The sequence below is a fragment of the Spermophilus citellus genome (genome assembly GCF_964194105.1).
Source record: "Spermophilus citellus genome assembly, chromosome: 10".
Taxonomy (NCBI): Eukaryota; Metazoa; Chordata; class Mammalia; order Rodentia; family Sciuridae; genus Spermophilus; species Spermophilus citellus.
In genome coordinates, this window is record NC_138197.1 from 67,831,284 (window position 1) to 67,854,018 (window position 22,735).

Consider the following 22,735-nt stretch of genomic DNA (forward strand, 5'->3'; position numbering starts at 1 on the left):
GCGCGACAGCGGCATGGTAGAAAGGAAGTGCCTGAGTTTCGAGGGCGCAGACGCGAGTGCACGCTGCCGTCCCCCGCGCCTCCTAGCCGTTCTGCGCCTGCGCACCGACTGCCAGCTGCAAGGACCGAAGAGGCAGGTATAAACCCGCTGAAGCGGTTAGGTGGCTGAGGGAGCCGCCCGGGAAGTAGCTTCCGGGGTTCGAGCCCTGCAGGTTCGGGGATGTCAGCGTTCGCTCCGCCTGGGTGACTCTGATGAGATCGAAACATCGCTTTTGCAGGGGGGCGTGACCTGAGCCCACTTCTTGGGGCTGGGAGTGGAGGAGGAGGGGGTTCGCTAAGGCCTGTTATTAATTTGGTTCACCTGTTTGTTCAGGAAGGTTTTTCTCGAGGAAGATACAGAGTCTGCAGATAGTGGAGAGTCAGGGGCGAACTGGACCAGGTGGCTGGGGCAAGTCCCAGGGCGGTGAGGAGCTGGACAGATGGGCAGAAGGCAGGCCCCATTACCCCTGCTGTATGTAAAGGGGAGAGCAGTGCTACAAAGTGAGTGTCCTGGTAGACATTGTGAGGTTGTTGGTCTCACACTCAGGATGGCAACCCTTAATTTGTGTGTGTATTCACTTTTCTTACAGAAAGAAGCAATGTGTTCTGTCGTGGCCCAGTGTGGACTCTAACTTGCACTCACTTGCCTCTTTTTATCTAGGACATGACACGCGTGGCACATCACGGCCATGGGATCTCAGCATTCTGCCTTTGCACATGCTCCCTCCTGCAAGCGAAAGAAAGAAGATGACAGGGAGGCTTTGCTGACTGATCTAGAACAGGAGGAAGCCATTGCTCAGTTCCCATATGTGGAGTTCACAGGGAGAGATAGCATCACCTGTCTCACGTGCCAAGGAACAGGCTATATCCCAACAGGTTTGAATCTGGTGATCAGGGAAGGACTGATTCCTGGTTAAAGCAGGGGTTCTTATGTCTGCCCTAACAGCTTATCTCTGAGGCATTAGTACTTTTATAGTCCCAGAGTGCCCTGATTTGAAACCAGCTCAGCTGACTTGATACACTTGGGCAGATTCCACAACTTCTCTTGGTCTCTTTATATTTGAAACCCTTTCTTTTCTTTACTTCCATTCTTTTATCCCCATGCTCCCCGCCTCTACTGTGGTTTGGAATATTCTTCTCATTCTATGTTATGGAGTTGTTTAGTATATGTCTTATTGTTCTTACTCATAAGGACTGGCACAGCTTTGTAGGTGGACCATCTTGGAAACTTCTTAATAAAGAAGCAGTTAGTGAATTAATAGCCCAAGGTCAGCAAAATGTGTCAGGTGAGGAGAAGTAAACAAATGTTCAGAAGAGGAGCCTGGGCTACCTTCAGGATTATCTATTATTAAGTAAGCCCTCAGAGAGTCTTTTAGAGTTTAGATGGAGAGTCACAAAGAGCTTAAAAAACATTTACTCTAACCCTTCATATTAAAGGTGAGTAAACAGTGGCTCTGAGAGGTTGATGACTTTGCCAAGTTGGCCATGCATTAAAACAGAATAAGATCCCAGGTTTCTCAACTTTATGCCACTGACCTGAAAGTACTTACAGGTGTTTTGTAATTTATAATATTCTTTATTAATTTATTTATTCTTGTTCATTAAACCTACCATATGAAATTAGTACTTTTTAAATATCTAATCCCAGGAAAATATTTGCTGTGGCAGGCTGCAGTGAAGTGCTAAAAAAAGTATTGCCAAGTAGGTGAGATTTACAAAATATGTGTTTCATTCTTTTCCAGAGCAAGTCAATGAATTGGTGGCTTTGATCCCACATAGTGATCAGAGATTGCGCCCTCAGAGAACGTGAGTTAATTGCCTCCCACCTGCTAATACCTACTCCTGTCCCTATTTCTTTTTATATGTTATGACTATAAGTTAATTCTGTGAAAACTACATCTGTTCTTGTAAATGACCCATTTCCTTTATTACAATTTGCTCAAGAAGGATATTTCTGCCCCATCACAATCTGGGGAAAGAAACTTGAAGCTACAAATGTTCTTGAGAGCCAAGTGAAGGGGTGAGATTGAAAGGAATTGGAGAAGTAGGGTGTCCTAGGAGTGAGGAAATTCTTTGTCCACGTAGCTCCTCCAAGCTTCACTTAACAGTGTCCAAACTGGTTTTAAAAGGCTTCTTCTGCTCCATCCCTTCTTGCTTGGTTTCTGGTTCCTGGCTATTTGTATTCTTTCACTCTCACCTTTGCTCCCCCATTTTTACATTTAATCTCTGTCAGTTGCACCTTGATCTGACTGCCCATTGGGGCATTTGTTATGTCATTTGCAGTAAGCAGTATGTCCTTCTGTCGGTCCTACTCTGTCTCCTGGCATCTGGTTTGGTGGTTTTCTTCCTGTTTCCACATTCAGTCCTCGTGGGTGATGATGGCATCAAAGTGGTGAAAGTCACATTTAATAAGCAGGACTCACTTGTAATTCTCGCTATCACGGTAAGGCTTAGGGCTTCACTGCCTGGATTGTGCATCTGCTGGTCTTGGACCAGGATGCTTACACTTGTTTCCTCATTTGCCCTGATGCAGGCCACCCTGAAAATCAGAAACTCCAACTTCTATCCTGTGACAGTGACCAGACTGTCCAGCCAGGTTCAGTACATGAACACAGTGGTTGGCACATATGTGACCACTAACATCTCCCCCATTCCACCGAGGAGTGAGCAACTGGTAAGCTGTTTTTTTGGGAGTCCCTGTCCCATAGTGTGGGAGCAAAGTAAGTGCTGTGAGGACACACAGCTTGTTTTAGTCAGCTTTTCCACTGCTGTGTCTAAAGGCTCTGACCAGAACAACTACAGAGAAGTCTATCTGAGGGCTCATGGTTTCAGAAGTCTTAGTCCATAAAAGGCAGCTCCATTCCTCAGGACTAGAGGTGAGACTGAACATCATGGCAGGAGAGAGTGGCGGAGGGAAGCAGCTCACATCATGGTGATCAAAAAGCAAAGAAAGATTCTACTCTCCAGATACAAAATATATACACCCAAGCCATGCCCCAATTCCCACCTCTTCAGCCACAGCCTACCACTTCAGTTAATCCCATAAGGGATTGACTGGCTGATTTGGCTAAGGCTATAACCCAATCATTTCTCCTCCAAACCTTCTTGCATTGTCTCACAGGTGAGCTTTTGGGGAATACCACATCTAAACCATAACACAGCTGCATTTCTTTTCTTCTCCTGGTTTCCACACATAGGCACTGATTGATGAGAAAGATCTAATGGGCTCTGTAATTATGAACAATTGTGGAGAAGGAGGAAGAAAATAGTTAGCATTTAAGAATTTGAGGAGCGAAAGAATTTGTAAGAGAAAGACTTGCTACATATCAAGAAGAGGTGGTATTATAATCTGAAATCCATTGACCTCTCAAAGGGGAAGAGGTCAGAGTAGTAATTAGAGGCTTATAGGCTATATCTGGGACAGTCTCAGGGACATATTTTATATGTGATGGAACCATGGTCCAGGGTCTGAGGGTTTCTGATAATAGTGCTGTCGTTGACCACTGACTGACTCCAAGTATCTTGTTTTCAGGTGAATTTTACGGTGAAGGCGGAGATGGGAGGACCATTTTCTTATGTGTAGTAAGGACAATGCTCTTTATATGTGTGGTCTTTATCAGAGGAAAGGAATTCAGAGCCGTACTCAGTTGTCTGGTGCCAGGTTCTGCCTTAAGTCCTAGCCTTTGCCCTGTAGGCTTCCTAGCTTTGGCTATCTTATGTTTTATTTGGAAGAGATATTGTTTTATATGTGACTGAAATGCTGGAATTTCTAAAAGAAACATTACCAAGCTCCAGCACTTTGGAAAAACAGAAAAGGATCACAATGGGGAAAGATGAGAATGACCCTTGTTGGTGGCTCAGAACTGGTGGGCCTTAGCAGCATTTGGGTCAGAAGGGTGGGTGTTGGGAATCACCCTAAATAATTTAATACTCGTCTATTGATTCTTCTATTTTTTTTTCCTGTTTTAAATCAAACTGCCTGTCTCTGTATTGCTGCTTGGTAGCTTCTTCTGTACATTACCTGACATCCTGGTGCACAACATAGTGATCTTCATGCGGTATGTCCCTTGCTTCCTTACCCTGATGGCTTGAACTATTGGACCCTGTGAGCTTACTGCCCTTACTCAGAGACACATAGCCAGAGAGATCTCAAAGCCCCTTGGTGTTCTCTAGATGTGGAGCTCAGATCCCCTACACAGGTCACCAGGTTCACAGTGAACTGTTGAATATGTCATTTTCTCTATGAAGTGGGATCTAGTTTAACTAAGAATACGCGATCTCTTTAGAATCCTAATGAGACCAGTAAAGAACAGAAAAGCTTTCTCAAGGTATAAGTACTAGGTATTTGACCAGACTTACTCTCTAGCCACACAAATTATCATGTGTCATGAAACTTCAGGATTATTCATGAACCCGTGACGTGACAGGTTTGCACGTGACAGGTTCTGCTACTGACATCTGAAATGTGAGGATTAGAGCAAGGGTTCTCAGCGTGGCACTGGTGATATTTTGTGCCAGAAACAATTTTTGTTTTTGTAGACTGTTTAACAGCATCCCTGGTCTCTACCAACTAGCTACTGGTACACTCAGCCCCATACTTGGTTGAAACAACCCAAAATGTCTCCAAACATTGCCATAGTGTCCACAGGGGAAAATCATTCCTGGTTCAGAATCACTTATTTAGAAGATCACCTCATGACACAGTATCTTCGGGTATAGAAAGATCCTCTGACCTCCTGGTTACATAACAATGAAGATATGTGTCTCGGGGGTATTGTTGCTTGAATTTGCAAGAAACTACGTGGGCAAATTTCCTTGCTTATTTCATTTCTTCTTGGTTTTCTTTTTCCTAGAACTTCAGTGAAGATTTTATATATTGGTCACATGACCCAGAGCTCCTTGGAAACACATCACTATGTAGATTGTGGAGCAAATTCCACGGCTGTTTAGCATCTGCTCATGGTTCTCCAGTGGCAATACCTGTAGAAGAGAGCCCAGCATCTGTTCCTGAGTTTCATACTGATCCCAGGTGGTATAAGAAGAGGACAAATTTTTTTCTTAGCCCACAGCAAACCACCCTCCTACCCCTTAGGGGGAACCTCCTTCCTATAGCACCATGTATGTTTCTCAGAACCAGCAGAATCACTGCCCAGTGCCTAGCCTGTGCCCAGCAAATAGTTGGCACTCAATAAAGTTTGAAGAATTTAATTTAGATCTTTTTAGCTGTTCTTGAGGCATTATAAGCTGAATCTATACCATGCTTCTAGGTTATCAAACCACAGAGTGGCATGAAGATAGGACTGTTAGTGCATCTGCAGATATATCAGTGCCTCATCTTCACAGAGTGGCATCAGGGTACCCTTGAAATACCTGAAAGAAGAGGGCATGGAACCACTCAATGTGTGCATTTGTTTGATCTGTTTCTAAATGCCTAGAAGCTTTTAAAAGAAAGATTTTCTTTCTTTCTTTCTTTTTTCCTGTAGAAATTCACACTTGTTTCTACCCAAAGTCTATGTGGGGCTTGGTTTACCCTTCATCCATTGGCTGGAACATGGATTGGGGGTTTGATTAAAAAAATAAATAAACTCTGTTTTTGATTCCTCTGTGTCTCTAATTGTCTAGATGCCTTTGTATGTAACCCTGAGGAAACCATAGAATAGTAAGTGAGTCAGCACAGGGTCCACTATGGGAAGGAAGTAAAAGGAGCCCAGACAACTTGCTGTCCCCATGAGTGTTGTCACAGCAAACAGCCTCACTTCATCTGCCTCTCCAGGCAACTGACTGCCCTATTACTCTTCCAGAATAAAGCACACAGCGCCCCCTGGAGGCTGAAAAAGTCAGATATGCCAGAGAGTGAGAAACTGCTTCCTGGAGGGGTAACCCCAATGTGGCTTTTGTCTTTACTAAGAGGAATTGGTTTGAGGTTGGAAGTTTCCTCAACTGTCTCCACCCTCTGAACCACCAGAGGATGGGCTGCAGGGAATCTATCAAATTATGGCTAAATTTCATGACTGGCTGAGACTGACCATCATCAAGGGTTGAACACTGGAGTTTCAGTAATAACCAGGTGGTATGAAGGGTGTACACATTAGTGGTGACAGTGATAGATCTTAGTGAAGGAATATCACTACTTGGACAGGAGCAAGTCATTTCTGAAAATGTTGCCCTAATCAGAACATGCCTGAACTCATGATGTTCACTCTTCTGTATCATCTCTTTAGTTTTTCCATTTTCCAAATAGCCTCTGTAGCATATTTTCTTAATGATTTTGGAAAAGCTACTCATATTGGTACTTCAGTTTTGAGTAATTTATTTTTTGTGACCTTGTGCCTCAGAAACATTTCTTGCTTCTTGATATTAACTTAAAATCCAGTTAATAATATTTAAGTGAGAGCAGTTAAATTTTCTAGACATATAGCAATGAGTCTGGTCTTGGTGTTGTGAGCTCTCATACCTAATTTTATTCTTAGCATCTCATACTGCACTTTGGAATGCCCTGCATAATTTTATTGTGGTGTCTGTCCATTCTTGGAACAAATACCCAGAATTTTTCTCTCAGCAATCCAAAATTAGGGGAAGTTGTTGGCTCAGATGTCATTATCATCACCATTGTTTCCAGTGGATTGAAATTTGCAAAGATTATTTCTTAGAGATGAGGCTTGCTGGAGATCATTTCTCTGTAGCTTCCTCTTGGCCTATACTGTGACCTGTAGATCTCTAACTATATATCATGTCGCTTAGTTGAAGAGTTGCTACCCACAGAAATCTCCATTTATTTGTAATTTATTCATTCCAGAAAACGCATTGAACACCCGCTGTATGCCAAAGATTGCAATTTTTGTTGTGTTTTTTTTTTTTTTTGAGTGATATAGCTGGAAGTCTACACAAGCTTTTAATCTTTATCAGGCCCATGTAGACCACAGTTTACCTCCACTAACTATTCTGTAGCCCTAGATACCCCACAGCAAGACCCCATGATCTCTGGGTCAACTATCCTAGGGTATATAGCCCAAAGTATGGAATAGTTATTAAAAGAATCAGCTGGGCCTGGTGGTACATATCTGTAATCCTAGTGATTTCAGAGACTGAGTCAGGGGAGTCACACGTTTGAGGCCAGCCTGGGAAACTTAGTGAGACCTTGTCTCAAAAAATAAAAAGGACTAGAAATGTAACTCAGTGATAGAATGCCGCTGGGTTCAATCCTCAGTGCTGGGAGGGTGAGGTAGAATCAGCCTATTTTTTTAAAAGCTGTACATGAAATAGGGTCCCAGATGTGTCCCCCACCCCAAACTACTGAGCAGAATAATGTTTTCCTTCATAAGTAAAATTTGTCATCACCTTGTCAGCATTCCTTTAATATGCTGTGTTCCTTCACTTGTTTAGAAGTGGACATAATTTCAGAAGTTGTTCTGTGATTTATCCAGGATTCAAGGGACTTAAGAGTAAGTTTTAGGGCTGGGGATGTGGCTCAAGCGGTAGCTCACTCACCTGGCATGCGCGGGGCGCTGGGTTCGAACCTCAGCACCACATAAAAATAAAATAAAGTTGTTGTGTTCACTGAAAACAAATAAATAAATAAATATTAAAAACATTCCCTCTCTAAAAAAAAAAAAAGTAAGTTTTAGCTGGAGCTCAGGCACTGGCTCCTAGTTCAAAGGCTTTTAGTGCCAGACACTTTCATAGAGAAGAGGAAGTTAAACATAGGAAAAGTAACCTGGCCCAGCCCTCATAATCAGTGAGCCTGCTCTGTTCTGCTTGCTCAGGAACTTGCCTTACATGTTATTATTTCGTAGAGACCTACCTTTCCTGAGGCATCAGGGATCTGAGAAATTAGCAATGATTCCAGTTACTTGGCTACTCTCACTTTGCTCTCTGGGGAGAGCAGCTGTGGGTGACACAACACTCATCCATGCCCTGGTGAGGCTTGCATTTCAAGGGTTTCTGTTCCACATCCTTGTGTCCTCTGGCTGAGTCTCTCCATTCTTTGTAGAGCAGCTGTTATTATTTCCAGGTTTTACTAAGCACCGAGGCAGTGGGTGGGTTGTGAGGAGTCACCTGGATACCTGGGACTTCTTTTGCAGAAATCTAAGATGGAGGTCACAATCTACCGAATAAGAAGCTCTGCTGCTGTTGCCGTGAATGGAGTGAGCAAGGAGGCAGTATGGGCTGCAGTTGGATTGACAGGCTAGAACTGAACTCAATTCTTCAACTCCACCTATTGTCTAAGGAACATTTTTCTCTGTATACATATATCTCACCTGCTCTCCTTGCTCTCACTAGGTAAGATAGGTGGAAGGGTTACTTGTACTTATGATAACTATTCTGTATTTTTAATTAACATGTTATAATTTTACTCTATTTTTCCATGAGCTAACCCCGGTAAGATACACTTTATTCAACTAAGTTTACTTCATAAGTTAAGTATAAATATCAATAAATCCAGCAAAAGTGTCTTTTATTTATTTGTAGTATTTATTGAAAAGTTGTCGACCTTAATCTAGAGGAAGTGGGCAGAGATGTTAGAAGCGGATAGAGAAAGCCTTGGCTCTCTGGTTTGTTAGCCATGCCAGATCTTTTAAAATTGGTTTTATAAAAATCATCCCAGGGACTTGGGGGTTGAGGCAAGAGGATCACAAGTTCAAGGCCAGCCTGGGCAACTTAGTGAGACCCTGTCTCAAAAATTTAAAAATTAATAAGAAGTAAAAATAAGGGTAGGGTATATAGCTCAGCAATAGAGTGCCCTCCAGTACTACAAGAAAAAGAAAGAAAAAAAATTGTCATGGATTCTGATTGGTTTCCTCTGCTGTCCACTTCACACATCACCACTACTGGGGCCCTCTAGTGGAGAAAAGAACAACTTGCTCACCTCTACACTGAGGCACTGGAAAGCAAGGGACACCTGGTAATAGTGAGAAAGGGAATGCTGTCCATGTAAGATGGAGGTCACAATCTTACATCTGGTGTTCAGAGGAGATGAGTGGAAGCTTTAAGTGCAGGTCCAGGAAGTGAAGAATGGGGGCCAGAAGGAGGGGTGGGAAAGAGGAATAAGGAGGAGCAGGAGGGGTGGAGATAACCCACTTCTCCTTGACCTAAAATTCGTACTGAAAGGTGCAAATAACCACCCTGATTACTCATGTGCACTTGTCAGGGGTCCCTTCTTGCCCTCCTTCCTGATTTTTCATCCCACCTTCTCTCCCACTCAGCAGTATGGCCCACACATGGCCTTGCTCTCTAGGTTCATGGTGCACCATGCCTCTTGCTTTACAAGAGCAAGGCAATCCCTCTGGGGTGTCTCCCTTCTTGTGTTCATTGGTTGCTTTCAAGAGCAAGGCAATCCCTCTGGGGTGTCTCCCTTCCCAAACTGTCATGCTATGGTTTGAATATGTACAGTGGCCCTCAAAGTTCCACGTGTTAAAGGCTTGGTCTCCAGACTAATGCTACTAGGGCGGGGCGGGGGGTGGAAGCTTGGAGAGGTGGGGCCTCGTGGGAGATCCTCAGATCATTGGGGTGTGCACTCAGAAGGGACTGTGGGCCTGATGTCTTCCTCTCACTCTGCTTCCTGGCTCATAATGTGGGAACTCACTCTGAGACACACTCCTGCCTTGATGTGCTGCCCTCACCAGATGCCCAGACCAATAGGGCTGCCTGATCTTGGATTTGAACCTCCAGAACTATGAGCCAAAATAAGCCTCACTTTATTTCATAAATAGCCTGTGTCTGGTGTTTTCATTGTAGTAACACAAAGCTGACTAACAGACTTAGTCTTTGATCCTGGTTTACCACTGGGTTCCATGCAGTGCCAAGTTGACAAAAGAGGCATATGGGAGGTCACTAAACCAGGCAGTGTGGCTTCAACCTTGCTCTCAGTTGAAAAGTCCACAGAAGGCAGCCCCAGGACCACATTTGGGCATGCATACAGAATCAAGGACTAATGGAAAACAAACTAAAGAACAAAGCACAAAGCAATGTGTACTTTCCAATAATTTTTTAATATCAATTGATGTTTTAAAAAATACAGAGGTGTTTGACACAGAATAGCACCATTGTGTAGGACACACACAGTTCCTGCGCCCAGCACCTTCAGGGGGTCTTTTTGCCTGGGCTGGGGGCAGTCACTCAGGGGGCATTTGACTCACACCAGTTAGTTTCCTGTCTCTGCCTTGACCCAAAGGTCTTACAGGAAGACAATAAATAAATAGAACATGAGATTTTATTTTGCAGTCTGCCCAGTTCAGGTCTCTTAGAGAGGGGAGAACAGTCCAAACTGTGAGAGGGGGAAATGAATGGACATCAGGTCAGGTCAGCCATTCAGTGCAGAATCCTAGAGTGACTGGGATTGGAAAGTACTTGGGTCCTTTGGGTTTGCAATGGATTGTGTTGTTTCTGGGTTTGGGTTTTTACAAGAAGCAGACAGGCCCTATGTCCACACCAAATTCTTGTTCAGGCCCTCCTATGTCCATGGGTGCAATGTCAATGATGGGGAGGCGTGAAGTCTTCTGTGACCGGTACTCGATGACAGTCTTGCCCCACTTACCGGTGTGTTTCTAGAAGGAAAGAGAAGAGATGCTATTCAGTAGATGTTTTGCAATCCAGTGATAACTTCCTAGGAACCCAAAACCGAACAACTACAGTGTGAAAGATACTCATGAGGCTCCCTAGACCTGTTCTTGGCTTGCTCAAGCCCTCTCTGCTTCAACTCCTATCCTTAGCAGCAGAGATCTCCTCCACCTTCCTGTCCTGTCCCTTCCTTCCCCATACCACAGTGGATTCCCCACCTGTGATTCCCTCTTTACTTGCTCTTGTAGGGCTGCCTATACACATTACATGAGCACTTCTGCAAAAGTCACTGAGCAGGCCAGGTAGGGCCTTATTTCTCCTAAGCCAGGAAGCAGACAAGCTGATAGAACAATATGTACCTTTCCCTCACCTGTCATTCAACTTGTCTTCTCAATACAACCCCTCAAACTCACATTTCTGATAATCTGTCACTTTAAGACTAGGACACTTGTTATAGGCCAACCCTCCCTCCATCCCACACAGGCAACTTCCAGGTTCTGGGTAGCTCTTCTCTCTGGCAGGTCCAGTCAGCCCCACTCACCGTGCAGCCATCCTTCAGGGCAGTGTACGTGAACCTGCTGTTGCCCTCAGCCCGGATCTCCACATCATTGGAGCCCTGGATGAGCAAGGCCTTCTTGAGGTTGCCAGCTGTTTCGTCCAGGTAGGCGATGCTGTTCTTACAGTGGTAGGTGATGTTCTGGGAGCCCTCAGTTGACAGGAGACGTAGGAAGGTCATCTGAACGTTGGCGGTGTTGGGAGCCAGGTTGTCATCTCCATAGCTGAACTGTGGGGCAGAGAGCCAGGGTATGAGGCCTGTGAGCTGGCATTGACTGGGGTCAGGGGCTTCAGAGATGTTAACTATTCAGGGATCAGAGGAGCTGAGGGAGATGTTGGGTGGTGGGAAGCTGAGAGGACATTTCTGCTTCCAGGGAATGGAGCAAGCTCAGAGGATCTATTTTCAACTCCAAATGGGGAAAAAAATAATCTTCCTCCTCTCTCCTTTCCCTCAAGCCCAGAGAAAAACTGATGAATGTGGGGAAGGTGCTGACAACATCCAGGGAAAAAGAAAGACCAAGGAGCCAGCTCAGGCCTGGAGCACCCAGATACTCACATGGAAGCCACCATTGATGGTTTCTCCAAACCAGATGTGCTTCTTGTCCTTGCTCTTGCTGCTCCACCAGTTCTTCTTGGGTACGTTTGCTGGGTTGGGGTAGACGCAGGTCTCGCCTGTCTCCATGTTGCAGAAAACCTTCATGGCGTCCAAGGTGCAGCCCTGATTGGGGTCAATCCAGTAGTCTCCTACAAGAGAAGAGGCAGCACCCCATCAGGCTAGGCAGACTCAGACTCAAAAGCCCAGGAGGGCCAGACTGACTGGGAGAGACAGAGGGCCTACAGGGAAATCGGGAGTTGGTGGGGAGGCTTGTGTGTGGCCTAAAGGGAGGGGAGACAGAAGAACATGTGAGGCAAGGAGATTGGGATGGGCCATCTAATAGTAAAGAAGTTTACAGGCATAAAGGTCAAGACCAGAGTAGGACAGAGTCCACCCTGAAGTCACTTCTGCCATGGTAGGACAGGTGCCAGGGCTGTAGCTTCTCAGCTGTGAAATGGGAGAGCAACCATCTGCCAGAACCTTCCAGGCCTGATTCTGCCCTGCACCAAGGGATGTCTGCCTTGCCACTGAAGGTGGCCATGCCCAATGGGCTGACCCTTCACTCTCTGGGGCAGGGGACTCTGTCCTCCAGGCTCACCGCTCTTCCATTCAGGGTGGCAGAGTTTCAGGTCCCGGCAGGTACGAGCAGGGTTCTTGCGGGAACCCTCGGGGCTGCGGATGCTCTCAATCTGGTTGTTGAGGGACTTGAGTGTGGCATCCACCTCGGCGTCATGCTGTCTTAAGGTTCCAGCTGCCTGGTCAGCCCGCATGTACTGCAGGGGGTCAGGGCCCTTCTCTCTCTGGCCTAGGCCAGCAAAGGCAGACATGTCGATGCCAGGGCCAGGGGGGCCTGGAGGGCCAGGGGGTCCAGGATTTCCAGGAGGACCCTGCAGTAGGGAACAGAAAGATCAGCCAGGAACCCAGGGGAGGAGTTTCGTGTCTATCTCTATTTGCAAAAGTAGACTAGAGCGTCCTCTTCCCAGTCCCGTGGCAGGGGTAAGGGAAGAAGCCCAGGACCAAGAAAACCGTAGCCTCTTCTAGCCTCTTCCCCATTTCTTCCTTAGCCCCTCTCTTTTGTTTCCCAGCACCCACCATTGGTTCCTTGAGCCCCTCAGGAAACTCTGAATAAAGGATGACTTCACCACTACCTACAGGCTAATGCCCCCAAAGAGACTCTGAGCACCAAAGAGATGCTGGGAATACCTCAGACCATAAGGAAGGAGTCAAGACACTTACAGCAGGACCAGTTTCGCCTGAACGTCCACGGGGACCAGGAGGCCCAATGGGGCCAGGGATTCCGTTAGCACCGTCTTTGCCAGAGGGACCAACAGGGCCAGGTGGACCCTGCAGGCCAGGAGAGAGAAGAAGTGGTGAGAAAGGAATGGACTTCATAGAGAAGGCTGAAGAGTAGCTGTAGCTAGTTAGGTGGCCATCATGATGGCACCAGCCATTCAGCCCCTAATTCTTCACATTGCTCAGCTGTATCACCCTAAATTGGCCTCTGTTTGGCCAAGGACCAGCAGATTAATACCATGGCTCTCTTATCCTCCTTAACTCTTGTTTTAAAGCCGATACTTAAGAGTCTGTCTGACAGCTGTGAGCTGCTCTTGTGATCATCATCACAAGTGTTTTTGTGGCCACAGTGATGCCAAGCTGGTCCTACCCCCCTCAGTGTACCTCCTGAGTGAGGACCCCTAAGCCCAAGGCTCCTCCACCAACCATTGGAAACCCTGGTCAGTACAATGGCCCACCCCTCCAGAAAGGCTCTCTCCATCTCCCAACTCCATCTCACTTACTCTAGGGCCAGAAGGACCAGCAGGACCAGAAGCACCTTGGTCTCCAGAAGGACCCTGTGTGGAAGGAAGTGGCAAAGGGCAGAGGTCAGCACACAAACACACACACACACACACACACACACACACACACACGCACATGCACATATTCCCTTTCTACCTCCTCAGTCACCCTGAGTTTGCCCAGGGAATTTCTGAGGATGACCCCAAGCTATGACAGCAGCAAGGGAAGCCCTGCTGCTTAGGCCTCTGAGCAGCAGGAGGCTTTGAGCAGACTTTTGCAGACAGTGACACTCACAGGAGGACCGGGAAGGCCTTGCAGACCAGTGAAGCCACGGTGTCCCTTCAATCCCCTCTCGCCAGGCTCTCCAGATTCTCCTTTGTCACCTCGGGGACCTTGAGGGCCCTGGGAACAAGATAGACATAGATTAGGCCAGGTCAGGGCCAGCAGAGCCCTATGTTTGTTCCACCTAAGCCAAGAAGTCTCAGGAACAACAGTGTCCCTGTTTTCTTCCAGCCCACCCCTGTCAGGGACCTAGCACAGGAGGTTCTAATACTCACTGGGATTCCCCGGGCTCCAGCCGGTCCTGAAGGTCCCATGGGGCCTTGTGCACCCTGTAAGGAAAGAGTGAGAGCAGAGTTAAGGAAAAGCCAGGACAGGGACTTCCCTCCTCCACATTTACCACTGGGCTGGGCACCAAGGCTGCTGCCCCCATGGTCCAGAGACCCCTGGATGCAGGCAGTTCCTCCAGTCCCGTGGCATGAGGGAAGGCCATCATGGAAACGCTCCCTGATCACTCAGCTCACTACCAGTTCTGCTGAATGAAGGATACTCACAGCTTCTCCTCTGTCTCCCTGCTTGCCAGTTGGGCCAGCTGGGCCAGGAGAACCAGGGGGTCCAGGTGCTCCGGGAGCACCCACGGCACCAGTCTCACCACGATCACCCTGTCAGGAGAGAGGGCTCAGACTCAGAGAAGAACATTCCAGAAGAGGTAGGGACAGAAGCTCCTTTCAGATTGAGACAAGGCTGATTCTAGCCTGCCAACCAGACCAACCTATCAGACTAAGTCAATGTCCTCTCCACCCAGCCCAATCAGAAGACACCAGATACTCACCTTGACTCCAGCTGCACCATCTCTGCCAGGTGGACCATCAGCACCTGGGCTTCCCTGGGCAAAGGGAAAAAGAATGTGCTCAGAGCTCTCTCTGACATCTCCCCTTGGCCCTCTCACCTTCCCCCTTCTCTGCTTGTCCATCTCATAGTCTCTGTGCTTTCCCCCTGCCCACCACATACACACACACAACTGCACCAGGCTCTTGGCCCCATCAGTCTATCCTGCCACTCACTTCTCCAGCACCCCAGGACTTGGCTGGACTGGAAAGAGATGCACCAACCCCATTCCCTGGTCAGGACCACCCCAGGGAGATTCCCCACTTACCTCCCGTCCAGGTTCACCTGCAGGACCAGTCAGGCCAGGAGGCCCCACAGGACCAGGAGGACCTCGATCTCCAGATGCACCAGGCGCACCCTGCTTGCCGGGCTCACCCTGCAGGGACGGACAAAGACCATGAGTGTACATGCTAAGCATCCCTGCCCAGGGACCCACCGCTCATTTTAGGGGATAGCCATGACTCAGGGACAATTCTGAGAGTGCTGAGTGGGTGTAAGCCTAGGACGGTAACCCACACTCACCCTGAGCCAGGCAGGGCCTAGCTAGGCTGGAGCGAAAAGCCTCTCTCACTCACCGATGGGCCAGGCAGGCCAGGGAATCCTCTCTCACCACGCTGTCCAGGTAGACCAACGATGCCCCTCTGACCAGCCAGACCCTGGGGACCTGGAGGACCGTCGACACCCTGAGAGGAGAGGTGGGAAATGAGAACTGACCCAGTGGCTCCACCTGGCCATGATTTTTCCTGCCCACAGGAGCTTCTTACACTCCTGTGCTTGGGGACCTTGGCACAGGCCTGGTGAGGGACTTACAGCAGGACCATCATCGCCGGGCTCTCCCTTCTCGCCAGGGGGTCCTGCAGGACCTTGGAGGCCAGGATCACCAGCTCTGCCAGGTGGACCAATGTCTCCTCGAACACCTTTGGGACCATCTTTTCCAGAAGGACCAGGGGGACCAGGGGGTCCAGGATTGCCCTAGGAGGAACAAATGCAGAAAGTGAGAATTTACCTCACCCTTCTCATCCAGGCTGCCAAAGCTACTGTAGCCTCAGCTCCTTTGAGGGGCTTCCCTGTTCCCCCACTCCATACACATTAAGGGAAGCTTAATACCTCTTTTTTCCCCCATGGAATCCCTCCTGCTTTGTCCTTCATCCTCAATTCCCCATTTCTAAAGAAACAGCCTCAACCTTGCTCCTTGGACCCCATGTCTTCTGCTTGACCAAGCCCTACTTCTTATTCTATTTTTTTTTTCTGGTTGTATACAAAGTATGTTGACACCAATTCATGTCTCCATACATGTACTTTGGATAATGATGACTATCACATTCCACCATCCTTGCTAACCCCATGCCCCCCCCTTCCCTTCCCACTCCTCTGCCCTATCTAGAGTTCGTCTATTCCTCCAATGCTCCCTCTCCCTACCCCACTATGAATCAGTTTCCTTATATCAGAGAAAACATCCGCTGAGCCCCACTTCTTCTGCACTTGGCATTGGTGCACTGACTGACTCTTCCTTGTAACTGATGTTTCCCCGCAGCCCCTGCGTGTCAGATTTGGGATCTGCTGGCTTCCTTATAAAGCCTGGAGCCAGGTGCACAGAACTTGCTCAAGAAATGTGTCCAGATTGAAGGCAGTCATGCCAACTTTCCTGCCCACTGAACCAAATATTTGAGGGGTGAGACCAGGCCTGTGTGGAAGATGTATGGTCCCAACCCTGCTCCCAGCTGTTTATGGGGACAGACTCTCATGGTCAATGAGCTCCTTCTCAGAAGAATGGGAATGAGCAAAGAGGAATGGGAACCAGCCTGGAGATCTCTTGATTCAGACAACTCCACCCCTGCCTGGGCCTCCTGGACTAGGAGTGGGGTAGATGCCTGCCAGGAGTGACACTCACATTGGAGCCTGGGGGTCCAACACGGCCAGCAGCTCCAGGGAATCCAGTGGCTCCCTATGTGAGGAGAGAAGAAGAGAGGAAAGCCCCTGAATACCTCAGTCCTCAGGAAGGTCAAGAGTCAAACTGGCAGGGTAGATAAGGGGTGTCTCAGAACTGGGGGTGGGCAATGGGTAAGGGGTCACAAAACATCAAGAAGGGATTAGAGGGAGAAGGGGCCCCACTGGGTCTGGCCATGGAATCAGGTAGGTGTGGCTCCTTGGTCTCCTGCCCATGAGGGCCATTCAGTGCTTCAGTGAGCCTAGGGCACCCTCTCTCCCACCTGAGTGGGGGATGGTCTTAGGCTGTGGCATAAGCAGTACTGAGAAAGGAAGAGGTGGGGACTCTTGGACACTGGCTGCCCCAGGAGCCTAGGGCCTAGCCTTCTTTGTAATTCAGGGGAGAGGAGACCTCACTCACCGGGGGACCTTGGGCACCTCGGGCTCCTTTAGGACCAGTCACTCCAGTAGGACCCTGAGAAGGAAAGAAGGAAACAATCAGGCCTGTGGACCAGGGAGGACAGTAGGCTTCTACCTGAGCCCCAACATCAGACTCCTGAGGGCTCGGTTTTCAAAGCACAGCTTCCTGCCAATATGATCCCATCCTGAAAAAGCTGTAACAGGCAGGCCAAACACTTGAGGTTCTGGCAAAAGGGCCAGAGACACCAGACTCTAGGAGAAGCCTCCAGGCACCTGTGGAGTTAGTCCCGGGTCTCACCTCCCAGGAAGCCCTTCCTGTCCTCTCACCCCTCTCCTCAAGAGACCAGCTGCTTGGTCCTGGCTGTCTGTGGCCAGTGGAGATACAGTCTGTACTTTGTGCAGGTCCCTGAAGACCCCCACCCAAGTACTTCACCCACCACACCAAAGACAGTGAAAATCCCTTCCAATAACAGACAGACTCCTAGCCATTCTCTGCCTGTCCAATCTACAGGACCTCTCCCCTGCACCCAGCAACCCTGCCTCTCAGAGACAGTTCTTGGGGAGCTCAGCTTTACCTACCTGAGGCCCAGGAGCTCCAGAGGGTCCCTGGGGACCAGGGGCACCGGCATCGCCTTTCTGTCCAGCCTCTCCTTGCTCACCCTTGGCACCTGGTTGGCCATCAGCACCCTGGAATGGGAGAAGGGGGTGAATAAAGGAAGGGCAAGCCAAACACTTGAGGTTCTGCCAAAAGGGCCAGAGACTTTGGGAGTATGTGAGTGTGCATGTGTGCCTGTGTGTGTTTATGTGTAGGTGTGTGTGTCCACTCTGAACCTGAAAAAGGGTCTAAGCCAGGATTGCTATAGTCACAAGGAAGTGTGAACAGAGAGAAGGAGAGAGAAAATTTCCCTCTTCCATAAACTCTCTGTTTCCCTCTCTCCCCAAAAGGCTAAAAGATGCCATTGAGTGCTGGATGGGGAGCTGGCCTGCATGCAGGGGGCTGAGAGTGGGGTGGACAGAGATTCTCACAGGAGGTCCAGCGAATCCAGCAGGTCCAGGGGGCCCAGTCTCTCCACGTTCACCCTGTGAAAAGAGCAGGCCCAGGGAAGATCAGCCCCCACTGCTTGCCCGATTCTGTTCCCTCCTAAGAGCGCAGAGCTCTCTGCCCTGTCCAGCCCAACTTCATGTCCAGTCACCCCCTGAGAGAAGGCATCTGAAGGTTATCTGATCCTAAACAAATGGACCCAGGGCAGAAAACCTTTCTTGACCAAAGGATCTGTTTACTCAAAGGCCCTGTGCCCTGATCACATCCATATCACCTCTCCCATATCACTTCTCCCTTCCCTTCCCATCTCTCCTCCCACCCCTGAACTCAAAGGGCAAGGAGGGAGTTGGCCCTGGACAGCCTGCAGGGTGAGGCTGAGGGATGGAGCTGGCATCCAGGCTCCTGGAGGCTGCAGGCCCAGCTCTGAGGGGCAGATACTCACCGGGGCACCTCGAGCACCAGCACTTCCCGCAGGGCCAGGAGGGCCAACTTCTCCCTGTGGGGGAAGCCAGGAATGAGGTGGGAAACCAAAGTGGGGTCTTCTGAGAGCCAAGCACATCCAGGAAGCCCTGATGTTGGGAAGGGGACTCTGGGGGCCTAGTATACCCAGCATATTTTCTCCCTGTGATTTCAGGCACCTCTACAGCCTCTTCAGGGCCTTCACGGAGGGCATTCTACCCCCAGTCCCACTGTTCCACCCCCCCAGGGCACACAGCCAATGGCTTCCCTACTGAGAAGAACCCCACCCTTCACTCCTCCAGCCCTGGTGGCTGGTTGATGAGTAAGGAGGAGACACAGCATCTCTGGCAGGAGATGAGAAGATGGCTTGCTGGGAGAGGGAAGGCAGAGCGAGGAAGGCCAGCCGCGACTCACCTTCTCACCATTTGCACCAGCCGGGCCAGGGGGGCCAATGGGACCAGTCAGACCCTGGGAGAGAGGAAGCAAAGGTTAAGGAAGCAGGAAGGCAGGGCCAGACACATGGGGGCCCCACAGGGACTCTGGGGCCCACCCCAGTGGGCCTTGGTATACTCCCAAGGTTCCCAGAGTTTCCGCTCACTGTCTGGCCCCCGCCTTTGACAGAAAGTCTCTGTGGGTTCTCTGTCCCAGCTTCTTCCCTCCTCTATGACAGAGACTTATGAGGTCCCCTCTATCTGTCCCCACCCCGATTCTCAAGTCTCACAACTAGCATTTACTTACTCGTCCACCGTCCTTTCCAGGGGCTCCCTCGGGACCTTTCTCACCAACATCACCCTAGGGGAAGAGAAAACCAGCTGTCTCAGATGGGCACTCCAGGACCCCTTGGCCATCTTAGTCCCAGCCTGGCTGGAGCTCCAGGGCTCAGTTCCTGCCCAAGAGGGATTTCCTATGGTCTCAGGGTGCATTTCAGGGAGTAACAGGACTAAGATGAAGAGATGGGGAGAGGGTGGCCCTAAAAGGCAGAGTTTTGGAAGTGGTGTCTCCAAGTTCTTCAAGAAGAGGGAACCAAGACTCTCATCCAGAGGGAATGGGAAATGAGTATGAGGGGCAGGAATGGGGCAGAGTCATGGCTCTGGAGAGAGGTACTTGGACCCGGTACTTACCCTGTCTCCCTTGGGCCCAGCAATACCAGCTGCTCCCCTCTCACCAGGCATTCCCTGTAGACCTGGAGGGCCCTGAGCCCCAGGGGGGCCAGCTGGGCCAGATAAACCCTGGGAAGAAGGCAAGAGGAATCTGTAGTGGGCAGCACTTCCCCAGGGCCTCAGTGTGTAGCTGAGAACCAGTGTCCCAAAGTCCTGTTTCCTTGCCTTCCTCCTGCCCAGACCTCCTTTCTAGTTCCATCTTCCACTTGCCTCTGCTACTCTGCATCCCCTCTGAGTGTCTCTCCTTCCTCTCCACCCTCAGTGGGCCCTCCCCAGGCTCCCAGAAGATCCCTGCAGGAACCAGCCTCACTTACTTTGGGACCATCAGTGCCAGGAGTGCCAGGGAGGCCACGGGCACCCTGGAGTCCCTGGGCACCGGGAGAGCCACGTTCACCTGGGAAACCTCGTTCACCCTGGGAGAAAGACACCAAGATGCCATCAGGCAAGAGTGGTGGGAAGGAGGCCAAGGCAAAGCAGGGATGCAGGAAGGGGAGTAGGACTCTCCAGAGCAGGATGTGGTCTGGGAAGCGTTGGCAGAACTGTACAGAGAGGGTAGACCCAAGGAGCCCCAGTAATGGCCAACAGGATACTCACCCTGGGACCCACAAGGCCGGGGGCTCCAGCTTCACCAGGAACACCCTGGAGAACAAAGAAGGATGAGAAAGAATGAAGACAGCATGAGCCAGAGCCTGGGTCATCCCTCCCCTGGGGATAGCCCTCCCATAAGAGGGCTGAACTCAGAATGTGTCGTCTGTAGAGAGTTGGGATGTGCATCTGGGACATTCCCATGTCTCTTGTTATCAGTTTATAGGCTCAGGTTATAGGCTCAGAAAGCTGCATACTCACCTGCTCTCCTGGTTTTCCACCTTCACCTGGGGGACCAGGAGGTCCAGGAAGTCCCTAGAAGTCAAAGTGACAGGGTTAGCAAATGAGTGAGTTTTCTGCCTCTGTCCTCCAAGGAGGCATAGCACTGGGCAGACCCAAAGGAAGAAGCAACAAGAACCAGGGTATCAGCAAAGCTGCAGTTCCCTGGCACCCCTTGACAGGGGTAGGTCCTCTATCCATGGTGCCTACTACTACCCCAGAGAGCCCAAGGTGTAGGAAGGAGCTGGACAGCTACCTACCTGGAACCCAGATGGCCCAGGAGCACCCTGCTCGCCTCGTTCACCAGCAGGTCCCTGCAGAAAAAAAGAAAAGATAGGCTAAGCTAGTGCTCCTGAGAACCCAAGAGCTGAGGCTGGCGGGGCCCTAGGGCGGTTAGCAAGGTGGACAGGATCAACGCCTCCCTGCATGGTCCTGTCAATGTGAGCACTCATTCCCATCAACTACCTATTCCCCTGCACCAGGGTGGGGTCCAAACTGCCTCCTGGGACACCCCATCTCAGCTTCTGGGTCTGATATCCTGGTTTAACCCAGATCTGAGTCTGTCAGCTCCATTAGTGGATGAGCCTGAGGATCCCCTGCTCCACCCCACAAGCCCCTGCCCACAGGGCCACTGAGAGAGGCTGTCAGGTACTTACAGCAGGGCCAGGGGGTCCTGCAGCACCTGTCTCACCATCTTTGCCAGGAAGACCCTAGAGGACAGAAAAAAAGGTGAAATAATGACTTACACTCATACATATACAGTTCCATAGCCCCCCCCCCCAGGACTGGGCAGATGCACTTTTTGACCCACAGTTTCCAGACCTCCATGATTTCCCAGTTGAACTCATTTCCACCTCTTTCTGTCCCTCCCCACTAGCCCCCACCTTTTCTTTACTGTCTCCTCATAGAAGTCTTCCCTATTTTCCCAGCCTTCTGACCTACAGCAGCCATGATCCCAAAAGGCCCATCCCAGCATGGGCTCAGCCACATGGGATCCCAAGATTACACCTAGGGGAGTCACCCCCCATACTTAGCAGGTGTCCAGCAACACAAAGGTACAGGCGGTAGGGTGGGGTACTTACTCTTAGACCAGGAGCACCAGGCAGACCCTTCTCACCAGCTTTGCCAGGCTCACCCTGGAGAAAGAAGAGAGCAGAACCATGAAGTGGCGTGTTATAGAGAATGTGGCCAAGAGGGTTTGGTAGCTCTGGCTGGGGAGAATGGGGCTTGGGGCCATATCCTGATGAACAACAGAGGATGAGATCAGGGATCAGCTCTTCTCTTGTATTCGGAGACAGCTAGGCCATGGGCACTGCCCAGGGCACAATGTCATGGCCGTGACATCCTGAGGTCTAAGAGGCTCTGTGTCTCCCCCATATCACACATTCTCCTGCAGGATGTGGAGGCCAGAACAGCCCATGGCACAGAGATCCCACTCATTACTTCTTTGAGTTAGCTTTGTTTGGGTTCTAGTGCTTTCTCCAAGAGGCAAGGAGGGAGACCACACCACATGGAAGCAAATAGAAGAGCAAATTATTACTTACATTGGCACCTTTGGGGCCAGGGAAACCCATGACACCAGGCTGTCCACGGGCCCCCTGAGGACCTGGAGGTCCAGGACGGCCATCTTCACCAGGGGCTCCCTGAAAGAGGAAATGCCATTCTCAGAACACAGACCTCTGACCCTGTAAATCCATCAATATCTACCACTCGCTTGCTATGGAGCAGGCACAGAATGAGGCACCAGCCATATACAGGATTGACCAAGGCTGCAACCAACAGGTCACACCATATACAAGGGCTCATCTGTAACAAGGTGCTGCTAAGTTCAGAAGTCTGTCCCTGAAAGTACACACTGGACATTGTCTCATGCCCCCAGGAGAGACCCAAATGCATGAAGGGGTGGTATTTTTCAAAGCTCATGGTTACTGCACAGGCCACACATGCCTGAACTTATCATCTATCCCCTGACCCAATTCTCAAATTTCAGGGTATTCCAGGCTTCCTTCACCCACACTGCTGTATCTCTTCCCACTACATCCCCAAAGATACCCTCCACTCTCCCAATAGTTCCAGGATGATGGACTTACTGAAGGGCCAACTTTGCCTTGAGGACCAGCATCACCAGGGCGACCAGTGAGACCCTATGTTCAAG

General features: G+C 49.7%; 2 protein-coding genes across 5 annotated transcripts in view; one reads left to right on the plus strand and one right to left on the minus strand.

Moving 5' to 3' along the window:
- Positions 1–7: 7 nt before the first annotated feature.
- Positions 8–5,637, plus strand: TMEM106C (transmembrane protein 106C). Of its 4 annotated transcripts, none has more exons than XM_081311594.1 (8): positions 8–136; positions 700–914; positions 1,781–1,844; positions 2,322–2,481; positions 2,572–2,712; positions 3,571–3,620; positions 4,043–4,096; positions 4,892–5,637. In XM_081311594.1, the coding sequence occupies exons 2-8, from the start codon at positions 728–730 to the stop codon at positions 4,986–4,988; spliced, it is 753 nt and encodes a 250-aa protein (XP_081167720.1). In that variant the 5' UTR covers positions 8–136; positions 700–727; the 3' UTR covers positions 4,989–5,637. The 4 variants fall into 4 exon arrangements, with proteins under 4 accessions (XP_081167720.1, XP_081167722.1, XP_081167719.1 ...); XM_081311596.1 differs by having other exon boundaries at positions 23–132; XM_081311593.1 differs by having other exon boundaries at positions 117–211.
- Positions 5,638–10,161: 4,524 nt separating this feature from the next.
- The window catches only part of COL2A1 (collagen type II alpha 1 chain), a 30,749-nt gene continuing 18,175 nt past the window's right edge, over positions 10,162–22,735 (minus strand). The window contains exons 26-54 of the mRNA XM_081309374.1: positions 22,671–22,724; positions 22,125–22,223; positions 21,663–21,716; positions 21,237–21,290; positions 20,841–20,894; positions 20,563–20,616; positions 20,311–20,355; positions 20,031–20,129; positions 19,678–19,785; positions 19,295–19,348; positions 18,971–19,024; positions 18,540–18,593; positions 18,082–18,135; positions 17,635–17,742; positions 17,057–17,110; positions 16,601–16,654; positions 15,520–15,681; positions 15,285–15,392; positions 14,978–15,085; positions 14,654–14,707; positions 14,376–14,483; positions 14,100–14,153; positions 13,837–13,944; positions 13,542–13,595; positions 12,982–13,089; positions 12,344–12,632; positions 11,707–11,894; positions 11,137–11,379; positions 10,162–10,582 (exon numbers count right to left, since the gene is read on the minus strand). Coding sequence (XP_081165500.1) covers positions 10,436–10,582; positions 11,137–11,379; positions 11,707–11,894; positions 12,344–12,632; positions 12,982–13,089; positions 13,542–13,595; positions 13,837–13,944; positions 14,100–14,153; positions 14,376–14,483; positions 14,654–14,707; positions 14,978–15,085; positions 15,285–15,392; positions 15,520–15,681; positions 16,601–16,654; positions 17,057–17,110; positions 17,635–17,742; positions 18,082–18,135; positions 18,540–18,593; positions 18,971–19,024; positions 19,295–19,348; positions 19,678–19,785; positions 20,031–20,129; positions 20,311–20,355; positions 20,563–20,616; positions 20,841–20,894; positions 21,237–21,290; positions 21,663–21,716; positions 22,125–22,223; positions 22,671–22,724 — 2,784 coding nt within the window. The 3' untranslated portion in view covers positions 10,162–10,435. The remainder of the gene's footprint in view (positions 10,583–11,136; positions 11,380–11,706; positions 11,895–12,343; positions 12,633–12,981; positions 13,090–13,541; positions 13,596–13,836; positions 13,945–14,099; positions 14,154–14,375; positions 14,484–14,653; positions 14,708–14,977; positions 15,086–15,284; positions 15,393–15,519; positions 15,682–16,600; positions 16,655–17,056; positions 17,111–17,634; positions 17,743–18,081; positions 18,136–18,539; positions 18,594–18,970; positions 19,025–19,294; positions 19,349–19,677; positions 19,786–20,030; positions 20,130–20,310; positions 20,356–20,562; positions 20,617–20,840; positions 20,895–21,236; positions 21,291–21,662; positions 21,717–22,124; positions 22,224–22,670; positions 22,725–22,735) is intronic.